We start from the raw sequence: 17423 nt of genomic DNA, 5'->3' as shown, positions 1-17423 counted from the left end.
AAGTCAGTTCTGTATAATGTGACACATACCCGATAATGAAACTTACTAATATCTTTTCGTACACACAATTAGACCTGATCACTTGGCAAAGTTGACCCAATCCAAATGACTTGGCCTGAAACTCAAATTGACCCGACCCTATTCAATCTGACCCAAAGCTTTATTATCTCCAAATAACGTGGTAACAAACTACTCGACATTCGAGAATGACCCAAACTGACCCAACCCAAATTCTTATAAAACCAAACACCGAATCAAAATTAACTCGACCCAAACTCGATTGACCCGTTTTATCATGATTACGCACAGCCTAGAGAATGTGACCGTCCCTGTTAGTTGCTGCTCTTAATTTTCATTTTGGAAGGTAGGGGTAAATTAGTAAATTTGAAAATAATAGCGTAGAATTCCCAAAACAGTAAAAACTCTAGCCTAATCTTAAAAATCCATCAACCCATAGTCAAACAAAAACAGTAGACAATAGAGCGACTTGAAAAAGAAAGCATTCAAAAAAGCATCCACCAGAGAACGATTGATAAAAGCAGACTATCACTATTACAAATTAGCTTCATCATCCTCCCTTCTTCTTCTACTACTTCGTATATAGGGAGAGAATAATACGAGAAACAAAAGATATAGACCCAAACATAAAGCTCTTACAAATTAGCTTCATCATTGTAGACGGTTTTTTTTCAAAAAGACCTCTGACAACCGAACCCCGAATATATTTCCATAATCCATCCATGCAATTAATAAACCACCATTAATTACTTCACTATTTTAATAAAATTATTTCTGGATATTCTCCAAATGCGAGTTTTTATTCAATCTTCATCATCTTCATCTCTAACAACAACGACTTCATCCATTTTTCTGCTCTTCATTCTCCTTCTTTAATATTTTTTTTATTATTATTAAAATAATAATTCCATCTTTGGACAACACTTTCCTTCGTTACTACTCTTACTTTATTTTTTACTCAAACTCTTTTCCATACCTTTTCATTGGTGTAAATAATCAAAAACAAAAAAAGTGTACAAAAAAAGAAAAAAAATATTTCATCACTTATTGTCAATTTCCTCCCTTTTCAGCATTTTATGAGATAAGAGCATAATTTAACTTTGGGAATTGTTAGATCTAACTTAATCTTAAGAAAAACCCATTGTTTTTATATGGGAAATGTTTTCAATTGATTGTTTGGTTGAAGATATAGATACCCTTTTGATTGATTATATTTTAAGTTTGAATTGTTAGGTCAAGTTTGTGTTTTTTTGATATTGTTAGTGGTGTGATTATAGTGGACGGAAGTACCTGATAACTCCTTGATAGATCTAATTCATAAGGTTAGGTCTTGGGCTTCTTGGGGTAAGACTAATTTATTGTCGTTTTCGGCCGAGTTTGATATGGCGGAGTTGGGTGGTAGTGATGGTGATGGTTGTTGTGCTGTGTATGAGCTTAAAGGGTTGTATCAGCTGTATAGCTGTTTAGGTTGTAGGAGACGGGTTTGTGTCGCGTGTTCTCGTATTGGCGTGTCTAGTGAATGTCTAGATGGTGGTGATATGGAGAGAGTTGTGAAGGTGTGTAACTTTTGTTATAAGTTGTCTAAGAGGCATATTGAGAAAATTTACCCTTCTGAGTCGCCTAGGGCGAGCCCTGAGCCGCTATCACCGGGTATTTTGGGTGAGAAGTTATGTAGTGGGGAGGATTGCAATAGATCGTTGTCGTTTCGTGCTCGTCCAGTCCCAAACTCTCTTCATCATTCGCCTATTCAGTAAGTTGTTACTTGATTTGTATTGGTTTTCATATTTGACTTGGTCTAATTTCAATATTTGTGTGGCTCTGCGTAGTATAATTTTGATGTTAATGTGCCTTCGCATACTATATTGATGTAGAAATTAAGTGTGAAATTTCGTCTGTGTTACCCTGACTTTCATATTATAGTACACACCCGTGTCTGACAATTGGCACTTGGAAATGGGGTATGAGTATAATTTTAATGTTAATAATGTGCGTCTACATGCTATGTTGATGTAGAAACTAGGGCTGACGTAATTGCCAAATAAAAGGGGGGTCTGATCACAAGACCCATGCAAGTCGTAGATGGAGTTTTGAGATAAAGTAATGGTACCATAGCAAAGTCTTGATGGAGTCTTGGGTTTTCAAGATCCATTCTAAGACGAAGAAATAGTCAATCTGCATTATTTTATTATGTTAGACGAGAAAAAAATGGACCTATCCAATAATGTTTTTGGGAAAATCTTAATTATTGAATGTGTTATTGTGGCTCTACATCCTATAATTTAAATGTCAAAGTTAATGTGCCTCTACATTACTACATTTTGATTGATTGATTGATTGATGTAGAAACTAAGTGTGGACATTGGTCTATGTTCCTCTGACTCTTCATATTACATACGCATCCGTGTCTGACAATTAGTGCTGGGACATGAATATGAGTGGATCCCTCTTGGATGCTTCATTTTAAGCCAAAACAAGAGGATTTTATATGAAATAGCCGAACCCAACACACAGACTCACCCACATCAGATACCTCAGAAAGAGTATGAATAACATGGATTTTGTAATGGAATATGAACACAACATTAAAAAATTTGTAGTCATGCCTGTCAACAACAACAACAACAACAACATTAACCCTAGTGCCTCAATGGCTCCCGCCAAATTGCGGGGAAGTCAGGCCTGTAAGAAAGTCAAATTATATTATGCAAACTTTTATGTTCTTTTTTATTTTTCCATTTTTGGCCTTCAGTTTTTTCTGTTGTTAATTTTGTTATTGTTCCATGTAGGAGTGATGATGAACCAGAAGACTCTCAGAGACATTATTTCAGCTCTGCAAGTGATTATTACCACGATAGTTTGGATATAGGCATAAGTAGTGTTAGTTTTAGAAGTGAATGTTCTACTTTCAAGTCAACGGGTTTGAGTACCCTTGATAGTCCTTCTAGGTTCAATATTAACACACCTAGAGCTGGGCAAACTGCAAGCAAAACTGAACGTGCAAGCCCGAAGCGCCAAGATGGCCGCTTCTCTAGTCCTGAAAGGATGGCTATTTTAAGAAAGCCTCACCAAGGAACTCAGGATCTAGTGCATGTGGTCGATGGAAAGCAGAATGAAAAGGTCACTGCACCTCTGGACTTTGAAAACAATAGTCATATTTGGTTGCCTCCACCACCTGAAGATGATGAAGCCGAAAATTACTTTGAATATGATGACGACGATGATGACAATGTTGTTGGAGTTTCTGGTGGAGTTTTCTCGTCTAGTAAGAGCCTTTCTAATTTGTGCCCTCCAGAAGAAAATCAACATGTGATACAGAAGGAACCCTTCAATGCTCTGATACAGGGCCATTTCAGAGCTCTTGTATCACAACTATTGCAAGGAGAAGGCATTAAAGCTGGCAAAGAGGATGAACCTCAAGATTGGTTAGACATTGTCAGCACTCTAGCGTGGCAAGCCGCTAACTTTGTCAAGCCAGATACTAGCAGGGGAGGCAGTATGGACCCTGGAAATTATGTAAAGATTAAGTGTATAGCATCTGGAAGTCCTAGTGAAAGGTTAGCTACTTAAAACTTCTAAGGAAACTACTGAGTTTTTGATATTCAATAATTCAAAGATGACATTATTTACTGTAAATGTACACTTACATTTGGAGAAATTAATCGTCAAAGTTGACGTTAGTTGACCAACAAAGTCTAATGGGTAATGGGGACAATTTATTTCGATGAAGGTAGTATTATATATTTGCTTGTTTACAATATCTTTTATGTGTGTTGGGTACTTAGATGTTTATATTACAGTGCTACCTTCATACTTTAATGTTCATAATTCTTGTATAATTATGCAGCACCCTGATTAAGGGAGTGGTCTGTACAAAAAACATCAAACACAAGAGAATGACCTCTCAATACAAAAGCCCTAGGTTATTGATCCTAGGTGGATCACTTGAGTATCAGAGAGCTCAAAATCAGCTGGCATCATTTGATAACTTGCTAGAAGAGGTCTAAGTAATATACTTATATATATCATTTATTGGGGTGGGTTTGCTAGTTTTGTCATATTGAACTTTTGTCTTGTTCTTTGAGCAGGAAATGAACCATCTGAAGATGATTGTTTCAAAGATAGAGGCTCATCGACCAAATGTCCTACTGGTTGAAAAAAGTGTGTCATCGTATGCACAGGAATATCTTCTGACAAAGGAAATATCTTTAGTGTTGAATCTGAAAAGGCCTTTATTAGAACGCATAGCACGATGCACAGGCGCTTTGATTACACCCTCTGTCGATAAAATCTCTACGGCGTGCCTTGGGCACTGTCAACTTTTCCGGATAGAGAAAGTTTCTGAAGAACATGAGGCAGTTAATCAATCTTCTAAGAGACCATCCAAAACATTGATGTATTTTGAAGGTTGTCCCAAGCGGTTAGGTTGCACGGTAATATATTTGCGACCCAAACATTTGTTTATATTGATCTGCTATTGTAACTTATAAACATCTAGCCTGAGTAGAATTATTCGACTGGCTTTTGTCTGATGCGTTCGTCTATGTTGCATATAATCCGATAGGTTGAATATGTCTTGGATTCCTCTGGTATTGTTTTACATACCTTATCCGTAGGAAGACGTGTATGTGTATAAGCAATGAATTATATCTGATGTTTCTTCCATTGTTTGAATAGTCATGATATATGTTATAGAATTGTTATTTGCTTGATGTTCTTATCTATGTTTCTACAAGGGTACCGTCTTGTTAACACTTGCGTGAGTTGCGTCATACTGGCTGGGTTGTTTTCTTGCTCAGAGAATCTAATATTAAATTATGTTTATGTAAAATGTGTTCTAAACTGCGTAATGCATGCGTCTTCAAGGATAACTACTGAGTTTATGGAGTTGACATAGAAGAAATGAAGAATGACAGAAGTTGTAAGATGAAGGATCAATCAAGATTGGTTACGGCTTTTCCTGTGCTCATTTTTTCATTTGCCCTCTAAAATGTTGCTTTGATGACTCCAGAAATTTTCAATGAGCGATACCATGAGCTACTCTTTTGTTTATGGAAATGCAGGAATCCGTTCTTGGGGTTTATGTCCGAGTCACTGAGGCACTAGCCAAAACGTCTTTAAGAGCGACCCTGATAGACAAGGCACAGCCAACGAGGGACACTAGCTTCTAATTCTTTTATTATGCCCTTCTCCTTGGCACATTATCCCTAAAGTTTTTCCCTATACATATTATTCCTCTTTACAATCTAAAAATGAGAAATATTGCACAAAACTTTATCTAGAAAATACAAGTTTGTGTGCAAAAACTGCACGCCCCGTGTTTATATGACGCACTCGTTTGCCTCGTGCCTTGCACTTTTTCACCTTGGGCCTTCCTTGCTGTGTGCGCCTCACACCTTTTAAAGCTAAGGTGAAATGTTGTAGCACAACTAAGAAGTTGTATACTTTTCTTATGTACTGTAGGTTCTCTTTGCTGGAGTGATGTAAAATTCTTATACTAATTTTGATGCATGCTTGAGACCAACCCGATTGTCCAGACGTTCTCTCAATGACCATAATGTTGAATTTAATTTGTTTGCTGTTTTGTCTTTCATGAGTCCACTAAACTTGAGTATCGATGTTTATTTTGGCTGAAGGCCGCAATAATGGGCTAATGGCTATTAGAATTCTTCTCATTATATTTGATCAGCCTGTGAAAAGTCTCTGTTTACTTTGGACTCTGGTGGTTAGATATCTATTAGCATGGCCCCAAATGGACTGACTATTTTTTTTCCACATTTATATACTTTATGCTATTTTTATATTTTATTTAGTTTGGGCTTCAACCTCAATTTGTCTGGTCCGCAGGTCTTACTGAAAGGTTTATGTAGAGAGGAACTAAAGAAGGTCAAACATGTTCTCCAGTATGCAGTGTTTGCAGCTCATCATTTGTCCTTGGAAACTTCATTTTTGGCTGATGAGGGTGCTCATATTCCTAAGATGGCACATAAGCAATCTTTTCATTCACACGACAATGTAACTGCTGACATTGACACATTTACCCTTCGTAGTTCCGATGCAGCTGCTTCATCCCAGGAGGATAATGATGGATTCGTTCCTAGATGTGCTTCAGCTGTCTTTATAAATGATAGAGAAGATCAAATGATGTCTAATGACAGTCAGGATTTGTCAGGGTGTGGTGTGGCCGCTGATTTAGAGTCCTCTTTACATGAAAGCATTCTACTTGGCTCCACGGAGTTTAATAGTGGGCAGCCTGAATTACCAGGGGCTGTGTTTGTTGAGGACCCACAACTTTTGGAGGTGGAAAAGTTTGATGAAAATGAAGTCTCTAGCGACTATCTTGCGGCGACAGATAATCAGCAGAGTATATTGGTTTCATTTTCAAGCCGTTGTGTCTCGAAGGGAGCACTCTGTGAGCGTTCTCGACTCTTACGTATCAGATTTTATGGATCATTTGATAAGCCACTCGGAAGATACCTTTGTGATGATTTATTTGATCAGGTAATTTTGTAGGTCTTGCATAGTGTGATGGATATCCCTTAGTAAATATAAATCTGATGATCTGGTTTCAAATTTCGTGTCTCTTGTCAGTGGGAACTTCTAACAGACCTTTATTAAATTTCACAACGAAATACCCTGTCTGAAATCTGGGAGTTTTTAATTTTTTGCTCACCTTTCAGGCTTCAGTGTGCCGGTCTTGCAAGGAACCAGTTGAAGCACACGTGCAATGTTATACTCATAGACAAGGTGTTCTGAGTATTAATGTTAGGCGTATTGACACATCAAAGCTTCCTGGAGAGCGAGATGGAAAGATATGGATGTGGCATCGGTGCCTTAGATGTGATCGAATTGACAGTGTACCACCAGCAACCCGCAGGATTATAATGTCTGATGCTGCCTGGGGTCTTTCATTTGGGAAGTTCTTGGAGCTTAGCTTCTCAAACCATGCAACTGCTAACCGTGTTGCAAGTTGTGGCCATTCTATACAAAGAGACTGCCTTCGTTTCTATGGGTATTTTCTATTTTCACTTTGGCATTTCTATCGAGTCTGTGGAGTGCGATGGCTAACACTGGGATTGCCAGTCCATAATATATAGGGAGTATCTTTTGATCAGCTTGTCTAATTCAAATATCTTTGTAAACAGGTTTGGAAGTATGGTTGCATTCTTCCACTACTCACCAATTGATATTCTCACTGTGCATCTACCACCTTCAGTGCTCGAGTTCAATGGCAGTAGTACACAAGATTGGATACAAAGAGAAGTGGAGGAGGTTTGGATTTTCCTTTGATATCATTTTTCAGAGTTTCCTTTGTATTATTTTTCACTGATTATCTTTTATTTCCAAACCTAAAGACTTGCTAATCCAAACCGTGACTAAATATTCTTCGTCTTTGGAATATGATGATATTAAGCAAGATGGCTCACTTGAGTGTATGCTCTTCATATTTTATAAATTAATACTCAGTAAATGCAAATTTCGCTGGTAACTCTCATTTTGGTCATTCAGAAGTACTGCTCTATGCTTTCAACACAACGGTAAGGTTGCATAATTAGTCCCTCTTACCTGGCCATAAGTGGGGGATCTTTGAGAAATTGGTACAATGTAACTGTACTGATTTTCATTAATTGTATATTTGTACAGAATATGTGAGAACTTCATCTTTAATCTTTTGATGATTCTGATTGCAGCTTCAGAGTAAAATTGAAACTTTGCATGATGAGGTGGTTAATGTGCTGCATGTCATGGAGCAAAAGAGTACATCTTTGTTCAACGAGTCAGCAGATTCAACTGATCTACACAAACATATTTTGGAGTTGAAAGAGATTCTTGATAAGGAAACTGATGAATCCTATGTGAGTATTTAAAAATATCACAAATTATGCACTTTAAGGGTTTTGGACTTCTTGCTTATCAGCAATATTTTGTTATCTAGTATAAAGACTGACAGTATCCTTCTGATCATTTTTGGTGTTTAGATGTTTTCTTGTGAGCAAGTTTCCCCCTATTATTGACTGAGGAGTGAGGACATATTCCAAAGCTACCAGAAGTGTAAAAACCCATTACAGCCTGTTTGGGAAAGATCATTTGATTCTCAAATTTGTATTTGACCCAAAGACTCTGTTTGGGAATACCAATGATTTTAGAATCTAAATTTGGAGCAAATTCTGAGTATTTGATATAAATCCCAATAGATATAAAACAAATAACACCTATTACCATGTCATTTGGAAATTTTTTCTCACTCTCAGTCCCACCCCGGCCAGCATCTCTACTGTATAATCTGTATAACAGCTTGCCTCTATACTGTCGCCAACTTTTTTTTTATCCATGTTCCAGATTATTTCTCTCAATTTTCATTAACTTTTGAATAAAAAATGAATTGAAAAATGAATAATTATGGTATAATTAGTTTTTGACGAATGAGTTTGGGGAATAATTTTCTTATGTTTATATTTGGAATCTACAAGACTACAATTCTACATTTATTTTTTCCTATCAATATAGTGAGATTGAAATCCAAATTTTGAAATCTTTTTGAGTTTTCCAAACACGAAATTTGTAATTGAAAGTCAAAATTTCAGATTATGAAATTAGATTTCATATTTTAAAATCAAATTCATGTTCCCAAACACTATCTTACGTTATTTCCATATCATCATCATTTAAATCGTTATCCAAGTGCTAGTTTTGTTTCTTTTGATTTATCTTCAAATAGCTTGCATATTCTTTAAAAGAATACTTTGTTGTCTATGGAGTTGTCTTGATCTTTATTTTCATGTATACCTAATGTCTTGGTTGTCTCTTATTTGACAGGGTTTGCTTCAACAAGCTATTGAAGATAATTTTTTAGCAGTTGATAGTACCATTGACATCTTTGAGCTGAATCGATTGAGACGATCTCTTTTAACCAGTGCCCGTGCATGGGACCGTCAACTTTACTCTTTGGACTCTCTTCTCAATTCAAAAAGTTTCAAATTTGAGGGTACCAAAAGTGCTGCTCGTGGTGAACTGAAAGAGTTGAACAATGATGATATAAAAAATTCTGAAGTTAATGTTGATCAATCAGAAAATGGTTTGTTATGCACTGAGAGTCAGTTATTGGAGTGTTCCAAGTTAGAGGAAGTATACGGGGAAGGAGAAACCACACTTAGCGAGAAATTGTCAGAAGGTGCGCAGTCTCCAGTATCCAATCTATCAGATAAAATAGATTCTGCATGGACAGGCACTGAAGTAGATGCATCCCAAGCTTTTCTTCCTAATCAAGTAATCCAAGTTGATAACTTGCCAATTAGAAGGTTGATGGCTCCTGTTCGGGTTCATTCCTTTGATTCAGCTACGAGACTACAAGAAAAACTCCACCGGAAGTTACTTACATCATCCCATCTCTCAGCTTTCAGGTCTTTCCATGTTTCGGGAGACCCTGCTGCCAGAATTGTGAGAACTTATTCCCAAGTTGTTCCAAATGAAGCACAGTTTGCACCTTCATTTGTCTCATCTATGTCTCTTTTTGCCGAACATCCTCGACTACTGCTCCCACAAATCCATAATGATTTGGTTGTTGCTGTCTATGACGATGAACCCACAAGTGTAATATCATACGCTCTCAGTTCCAAAGAGTACGAGAACTGGGTTTCGGATAGTGGGAGTCAGAATGATGGTAGCTCGTCTGGCAGAGACTTCAGTAGAGAGGACTCTTCTGCTTCTACTTTTCTGTCCTGGCAGTCTTTCGGCTCTTCAGAATTGGATTATATAAGCTATGGTAATTATGCATCTGAAGATTCATTAAGAAATAATATGCCATTAAGTTATCCTAAGAGATCTCCTCATCTGCAAATCTCTTTTGGTGACGATTCTTCAACTTCTAGTGGGAAAACTAAGTTTTCGACCACTTGTTACTATGCCAAGCAGTTTGACATGCTTCGAGAAAAATGTTGCCCAAGCAAAGTAGATTTTGTTCGCTCTTTGAGCCGTTGTAGGAGATGGACGGCTCAAGGTGGAAAGAGCAATGTTTACTTTGCGAAGTCCATGGATGAGAGGTTTATAATTAAGCAAGTGACAAAAACCGAGTTGGATTCGTTCCAGGAATTTGCAGTTCAGTATTTTAAATACCTAAACGATTCCTTGGATTCTGGAAGTCCGACATGCCTAGCGAAAGTGCTTGGCATATTTCAGGTTAGTCTTTTAGCTTCTTGAGGAAAAAAAATTCATTGGTGCCTTAGGGTTCACAAATTTTACTTTGGTGACTTGGTATCAAGATTCTCACTATGGTGATCTATGATAAAATATTGTTTTATCTAAATTAATGAAAATATTTTAAAAAAATTAGTGAGTTGTTAGGTCGTCGCCCGAAAGCGGCGCCCCACCTCGAAGTACGAAGTATGGGTGTGGTGTCAAATGGGGTTGGATCCAGGAAGCATGGTCAAGAGCGGGTAAAGAAATCGGGGCAGGTCTTTAGGAAGGGTAGTAGGTTACGTTTTGGTACTTGGAATATTGGCTCTTTGACAGGGAGATTAGTTGAGCTAGGTGAGGTTATGAAAAGGAGGAGGGTGCATATATTGTGTCTACAAGAGACAAAGTGGGTCGGAGATAAAGCAAGGGTGGTGGCGCATTGAGGTTATAAGCTTTTGTACACGGGTAAGGACAAAAGTCGTAATGGAGTGGGTATTGTCATTGATAAAGATTACATCGATGATGTGGTAGAAGTATCGAGAAAGAGTGATACGATTACGAGCATTAAGCTTGTAGTAGGGGATGGGATGCTGACCGTCATAAGTGCTTACGCACCTCAAGTAGGATTTGATGTTTCTTTTCGACGAGCCTTTTGGGAAGACCTGAAGAGGTTGTTGAACGAGTCCCTATTGGAGAGAAAATGATCATTGGTTGTGACCTTAATGGGCATGTGGGTACTAGTCGAGTTGGCTTCGAGATCATTCATGGGGGTTTTGGTTTCGGGGAGAGAAATGAAGGAAAGCAGGAAGTGACATTAGATTTTGCTTTAGCATATGACTTCGGTATAATGAACACTTGGTTTGAGAAAAAGCATTCTTATTTGGTGAAGTATAGGAGTGGAAGAAATGCTAGTCAAATTGACTTCCTTTTGGTAAGAAATGTGTGGAGGAAAGAGTACACCGATTGCAAGGTCATACCCGGTGAAAGTACCGCAACACACCATAGGCTAGTGGTGCTTGATTTTCGGGGTAAGAGAGACTTCAGGAAGAGAAAAGCAATCGGTAATCGGTGAGGTACGCATCAAGTGGTGGAAGTTATAAGAGGAAAACCAAAAAGCGTTTTTGGATAAGATCGGAAGTAGCGATATTTGGTCGGATTGCAAGGAGAAAGATATAGATGCAATGTGGGATAAATTGGAGCATGTTGTAAAGGATTGGGCGAGGGAGGTGTTAGTGGGAATCTAAAGGAAATAGACCATCAAGTAAGGACACATCTTGGTGGAACGATGAGGTGAGACAAGCGATAAAGACGAAGCGTGAATGTTATAGGGTTTTGGGGTAATGCATGAGTGATGAGAACTTTGAAAAGTACAAGGAGGCTAGATGAGTGATGCGAGGGTAAAAGTTAACCGAGAAGTGTATGCCAAGAAGGATATCTATAAACTGACCCGCATAAGAGACCGAAAGACGAGGGATATTGGGAGAGTTAGGTGTGTGAAAGATATGGACGACAAGGTTCTGGTTCATGATAACGAAATAAAGGCTAACGAAATAAAGGCTAGATGGAGTTCTTACTTTGATACTTTAGTCAATGGACATCAAGAGTAAGGTTTTGGGGATGTACAAGTAACACCAAGCATGGTTAATCGGGAATTTGTGCGTAGAATACAAAAGAGTGAAGTTAGAAAGGCGTTAAGGAAGATGAGGTTAAAGAAAGGTTAGGGGAGGGACCTTATGGTATACCCATAGAAGTTTGGAGGTGCTTGGGGGAGAAAGGAATCGAATGGGTAACCATGCTCTTCAACAAGATTTGGAGGAGCAACAAGATGCCATCTGCTTGGAGGAGAAGCACTCTTGTCGCGATCGCTCTTCCCTCCCGCCTCGCCGGTCCTGAAACTTTGTATAAGAATAAAGGTGATGTTCAAGAGTGTTCAAATTATCGGGGAATTAAACTTATTAGTCATACGATGAAGTTATGGGAGCGGATAATCGAGCAAAGGCTTAGGAAATGCGTAGATATCTCGGATAACCAATTTGGATTTCAATTTGGTTATGCCTGGGAGATCGATTATGAATGCGATTTTTCTCATGAGTCAGTTGATGGAACACCATCGGGACAAGAAGACATACCTGCAAATGGTTTTTATTGACTTGGAGAAGGCATATGATAGGGTACCGAGAGAAGTACTTTGGTGGGCTTAAGCGAGAAAGGGTGTGTCTCGAAAATATATTAATCTCATAAAGGACATGTATGAGGGGGCTACTAGAAGTGTTTGCACTAATGTTCGGAGAATGGAAGAATTTTCCATTACCATTGGGGTGCATCAAGGTTCTGCATTGTGATGCTCGGACTCTCCTCTCCACCCCCAGATCCTGCGGACCCGACTCGGACGCGGATCCGGACACGGATCCTGCTCGGTGCAAAGGGGCTCTGTGCATGAGAGGAGGAGTTGAGCGGCATAGTTAGGTCTTCGTGGTGGAGCACTGCGGTGTTATTTGTTGTGCCTCTTAATGTCCTTTTGTATATTTATTTGTTTAATACTTTAGTTTCTCGGTGCATTGGAAACGTAAACTCTCCTTTTTATAACACTCGGACTCTAGAGTTTTTTAGGACTATTTACTCCTACTCGTCTACTACACCTATGAAAATACAGATTTTTCATATAAAATTTAAATTTATTTCTCTTTTAAAAAAAATTGGCGAGTCCAAATTAATCTTTGGATCCTCGTACCGAGTCCTTGATTTTTAGATTTCAAGGATCGGACACTCGGATCCGTTCCGAGCATCATAGGTTCTACACTTAGTCCTTTTCTCTTTGCTATAGTTATGGATGAGTTGACAAGGGATATTTAGGACTACATCCCTTGGTGTATGATGTTTGCGGATGATATGACTTGATTGATGAGACGATAGAAGGGGCTGAGAGAAAGTTGGAATTGTGGAGGCAAACTCTGGAGACTCGTGGGTTTAGGCTAAGTAGGAGTAAGACAGAGTATTTGGGGTGTGAGTTCAGTAACGTGGCGGGCGGCGGGATCGAGATCGACAGAGGCGAGGAGTATTATTTTCGATGGGAATGTTGTTCAAGGTAAGATTTCTTCAGATATCTTGGATTTATTATCCAAAAAGATGGGAGTTAGACGGAGATGTGACTTAAAGAATTAAAGCGGGATGGTTGAAATGGAAAAGTGCTACATGGTTTTTATACGATAAAAATATGCCCCAATGATTAAAGGGAAAATTTTTATTGTACGGCGATTAGGCCCGCCTTACTTTATGGCTCTGAAGTGGCCGTGAAACATTGTCACATTTAAAAGATGAGTGTGGCGGAGATGTGTATATTGAGGTGGATGTGCGGTCATACAAGGAAACATCAATTAAGGAATGAGGTGATTAGAGAAAAGGTGAAAGTGACGCCAATAGAGGACAAGATGATGGAAAACCGACTAAGATGGTTTGACCATGTGAGAAGGAGAGCTATGGACGCACCAGTTAGGAGAAGTTAGGAGGTTGGAGACCTAGGGAACGGAAAAGGTTGCTAGGGGTAGAGGGAGACCAAAACAGACATGGCTGAGATTGATACAACGCGATATGAGATTTCTCAGACTTGATGAGGGAATGGTGACGGAGAGGGCACAATGGAGGGCAATGATACATGTGGATTTTTAGTATTTGACGTTATTTGAAATATTTAATGTTTTTATTTAATTTTTAAAAATTTATTTGTTCTTTTCGGATTTATTACACATGTGTACCAACAACTTTTCTTATATAGTAATACTTTTTCACGTTTAAGGTATTCCGGATCCTTAAGTTTTACTTTGGTTTTCAAAATCGTTTTAATCTTTATTCCTGATTTAAATTTTAAGTTTTTATAAAAGAAATCCGGAATTCGATTTTAAAACCTATAAGTTTATCTGGCTTTTGTATTATGTGTCACTCCCCTTTTGTTTTTCAAATTTTTTTTTTTTTCGCATTTTGAGGTGTGCGATCACCATGGACGGTTCTAAAGGATAATTCATGTCAGCTGACCTCAAATCATTTGGGGATTAAGGCTCTGATGTTGTTATTGTTGTTGAAGCTATTATTAGGATAAATATTCGCATTATTTTGACAAACTAATTGGTCATTCTTAAAACACAAATTCTAGAATAAGACGGTCTCACACCGTAAGACGGTCCTTTACTAGAAAAAATCATTCCTTGCTAGAAACTAAGTGATATTTATACAAATTGACCGTCATACTCGGTGAGATTGTCTTACACAATAATTACTATTCTTAAAAATGTAATTCATCCATCTTTAAACTTACTTTGGAAGCTTGTCCCTTTTTGTCTGTTTTTCGTGGTCAGTATGATTTCAGACTCCACATCTTCCCTCATCTTGTTTTTTTCTCCACCACATATTGAACCTTTGTCTCAAAAGACCCAAATAAGTACGAAGTTTTAAAATGTGTTGAGGAAGTATTATTTAAATTTAATATTGGCTTTGGTTTCACTTGGTAATAAATAGCCCGAACATGAAATCACCAAAGTGGTACTCAAGGCCACGTAAATTGGGTTACCTCAAAACTTGAGAGTCGGAAGTGGAAATAGAGTGGTTCTGTTGATTCCTTCTTGTTTCTTGATTTAAATTACAGGTCACTATAAAACATCTGAAAGGTGGACGTGAAACAAAAATGGATCTGATGGTCATGGAGAATATCTTTTTTAATAGACGCATTTCCAGGGTTTATGATTTGAAAGGATCTTCACGATCTCGTTATAATACTGATAAAACAGGAGCGAACAAAGTGCTCCTTGATATGAATCTCCTAGAAACATTGAGGACCAATCCTATTTTTCTTGGAAGTAAGGCAAAAAGAAGACTGGAGCGAGCTGTTTGGAATGATACTTCATTTTTGGCTGTAAGTCTACTTTAATATTTGTTCTGATCTTTAACTCTTCTCTTCTTTTGTTTGTCAAATTACTGAATCATCGTAAAAAGGCATACGTCAGTTTTCGCATTCGTATTTTGTTGTTTTTCTAAAGTAGTTTAAATCCATCTGAAACTGAGGAATTAGGAAAGGTTGAAGTTGCCATCGCATGCTCCCTTAACAGTGAGTTGAGTGTCTGGCTTTATCATTTGTGCAAGGCAGTTTTACGTCAAGGATAACTGTAAAACCATATGCTAATTAGGCAAATTTTCTTAAAAGGGTATTGAGTAAAAACTTCCCTTATCAATAAGGTTATTGTGGTAAATAATATGCAGCTTGAATATCTGTAAAACCGTCGTACAAGAGACTCTGTTCTGATAGTCCCTTCAGTAGGGGCTGAGCAAAAAATCCGATTATCCGAACCGATCCGACATCCGATCGGAATCCGATCCGATTCTTTGGATATCCGATTCAAAAGTTAAGTTTGGATCGGATATCCGATCCGAAACTTTTGGTATTTGGATCGAGTATGGATATTAGAATGAAAACGTTTGGATATCCCATCCGATCCGAAAATATATTTTTCTAGTATTTACTGTTTTTTCTTACCATTTATGACCAATTTTCTAATTAAATGAGCGTGTTTAGATTGTAGTCTTATACTAGGGTGTTTAGGATTATCCTACGTTGGAGTTTGGACTATAATTTTAAAATCGTTCCATTTTTTCGTGTTATTTTTTTTAACTTTTAGCGTTGTTTTAAAGTATACTTCTTTAATAGCACACTTTTATTTGATACAACCTAAAAAGTACCAAAACTATGTTAGTTGTACCTAAATTTTATGTCGAGATCATTGGAGTAAGAAAATAAAAGAAAATCATCATGGAAGACGAGGAATTTGATAGTGTCTTAAACTCAATTTTCAAGTAAATTTAAAAGTATGGATATCCGATAGATATCCGCACCCGATCCGATTATTTTGGATACCCGAAACATTGGATATCCGAAAGATTTGGATCGGATATGGATATCTGCCTTCAGAATTTTCCAATCTGGATATCCGATCCGAACTCTGCCATCAGAATTTTCCAATCTGGATATCCGATCCGAACTAGCACTTTGGATCGGATATCCAATCCGTGCTATGCCCCGCCTTTAGTATAAAGCTGCCTTACAAGGACTTTCTCTTCCAATTCCATAGCATGCTATGTTTTGATCTGTGCACATCTGAACTCTTCAATGATAACCCCGGAATCTCCTAGGTAGAGTTGGCCTTTGTCATCAGACTTTCTCACCTAGTTTTGCGGCATTCACTGACTCAACATTATGGATCTTGTAATACCTCTTTTGAAAGCAGGACTCTCAAATACTGACCCTTATACATCTAATTTCAGTCCGTCGATGTCATGGACTACTCGTTACTAGTGGGTGTGGACGAGGAAAGAAAGGAGCTAGTGCTCGGGATAATTGACTTCATGAGGCAATATACATGGGACAAGCATCTGGAAACATGGGTGAAAGCTTCAGGACTGCTTGGCGGACCAAAGAACGTTTCACCCACTATCGTCTCCCCTAAACAGTACAAACGAAGATTCCGAAAGGCAATGACAACCTACTTTCTGACGGTATCAGATCAATGGTCATCATGAGTTGGAAATGTCGACGGTCATTCTTTTTGGTTTTTGCAAGTCATCTGTCGGGTAATTGTAGAAAGCTGGTGGTTTTTGTAATGCCAGGTAAGTTGACAGAAAGGGGAGCCATTCTCTCCTTGATTTGAGCAAAAGACTCGTATTCTTGTGAGTTGTGACATTAAAAGGGTGCAATTGTAGCCCAAAAAGCATAGCCAATTGTTACATATATTAAGAACACATCATGTGATGAAGTAGTGGAGTATTGGTATTTGGTTGTGATCATGTGATCATGTGGGTATGTGGTGGTGTGAGGAGCGTTCTCACGTGCTTTGCTTTTGCGAAACCGTGAGACCGGATGCTGTAATGATAGTAACATTTGTCTCAATATTACCACAACTACATACAATAAGAATGCTAATACATGATTTATCTTATTGCTTGAACAGTCCATGAATTGATTCGAAAAGGATATTAACGAGGAGTTAAATTTGTGAACACTTTTTAATCCACCATTAGGCATTAGGTATCAAAGGAGATTGCTATGATCATTACTTTACTAGATTTAATGCCCGGGCGATGCCCGGGCCAGGGTTTAAAAACTCGCCCGACACGTCTCGTATCGCCCGAGTAGTATCGGTCTCGATGGTTGCCGAGTCACGATACACCGAGATTTATCGGCCATTTATAAAAGG

General features: G+C 38.2%; 1 protein-coding gene across 2 annotated transcripts; it reads left to right on the top strand.

Annotated features, from left to right (window-relative positions):
- The first annotated feature begins 501 nt into the window (after window positions 1-501).
- LOC141633850 (putative 1-phosphatidylinositol-3-phosphate 5-kinase FAB1C) lies at window positions 502-17137 on the top strand. Of its 2 annotated transcripts, none has more exons than XM_074446230.1 (11): window positions 502-1768; window positions 2805-3572; window positions 3863-4016; window positions 4104-4448; window positions 5863-6516; window positions 6696-7027; window positions 7161-7287; window positions 7707-7871; window positions 8833-10191; window positions 14825-15091; window positions 16495-17137. In XM_074446230.1, exons 1-11 carry the CDS (start codon window positions 1401-1403, stop codon window positions 16747-16749), a joined length of 4794 nt encoding a protein of 1597 aa, XP_074302331.1. In that variant the 5' UTR covers window positions 502-1400; the 3' UTR covers window positions 16750-17137. The 2 variants fall into 2 exon arrangements, 1 of the variants encoding a protein (XP_074302331.1); XR_012538604.1 differs by having other exon boundaries at window positions 562-1768; window positions 8833-9778.
- The last annotated feature ends 286 nt before the right edge of the window (window positions 17138-17423 follow it).

Source organism: Silene latifolia, chromosome Y (assembly GCF_048544455.1).
Source record: "Silene latifolia isolate original U9 population chromosome Y, ASM4854445v1, whole genome shotgun sequence".
In the NCBI taxonomy this organism is placed as follows: domain Eukaryota; kingdom Viridiplantae; phylum Streptophyta; class Magnoliopsida; order Caryophyllales; family Caryophyllaceae; genus Silene; species Silene latifolia.
The sequence above is the reverse complement of the archived record's forward strand: the minus strand, read 5'-3'. Positions and strand labels throughout refer to the sequence as shown.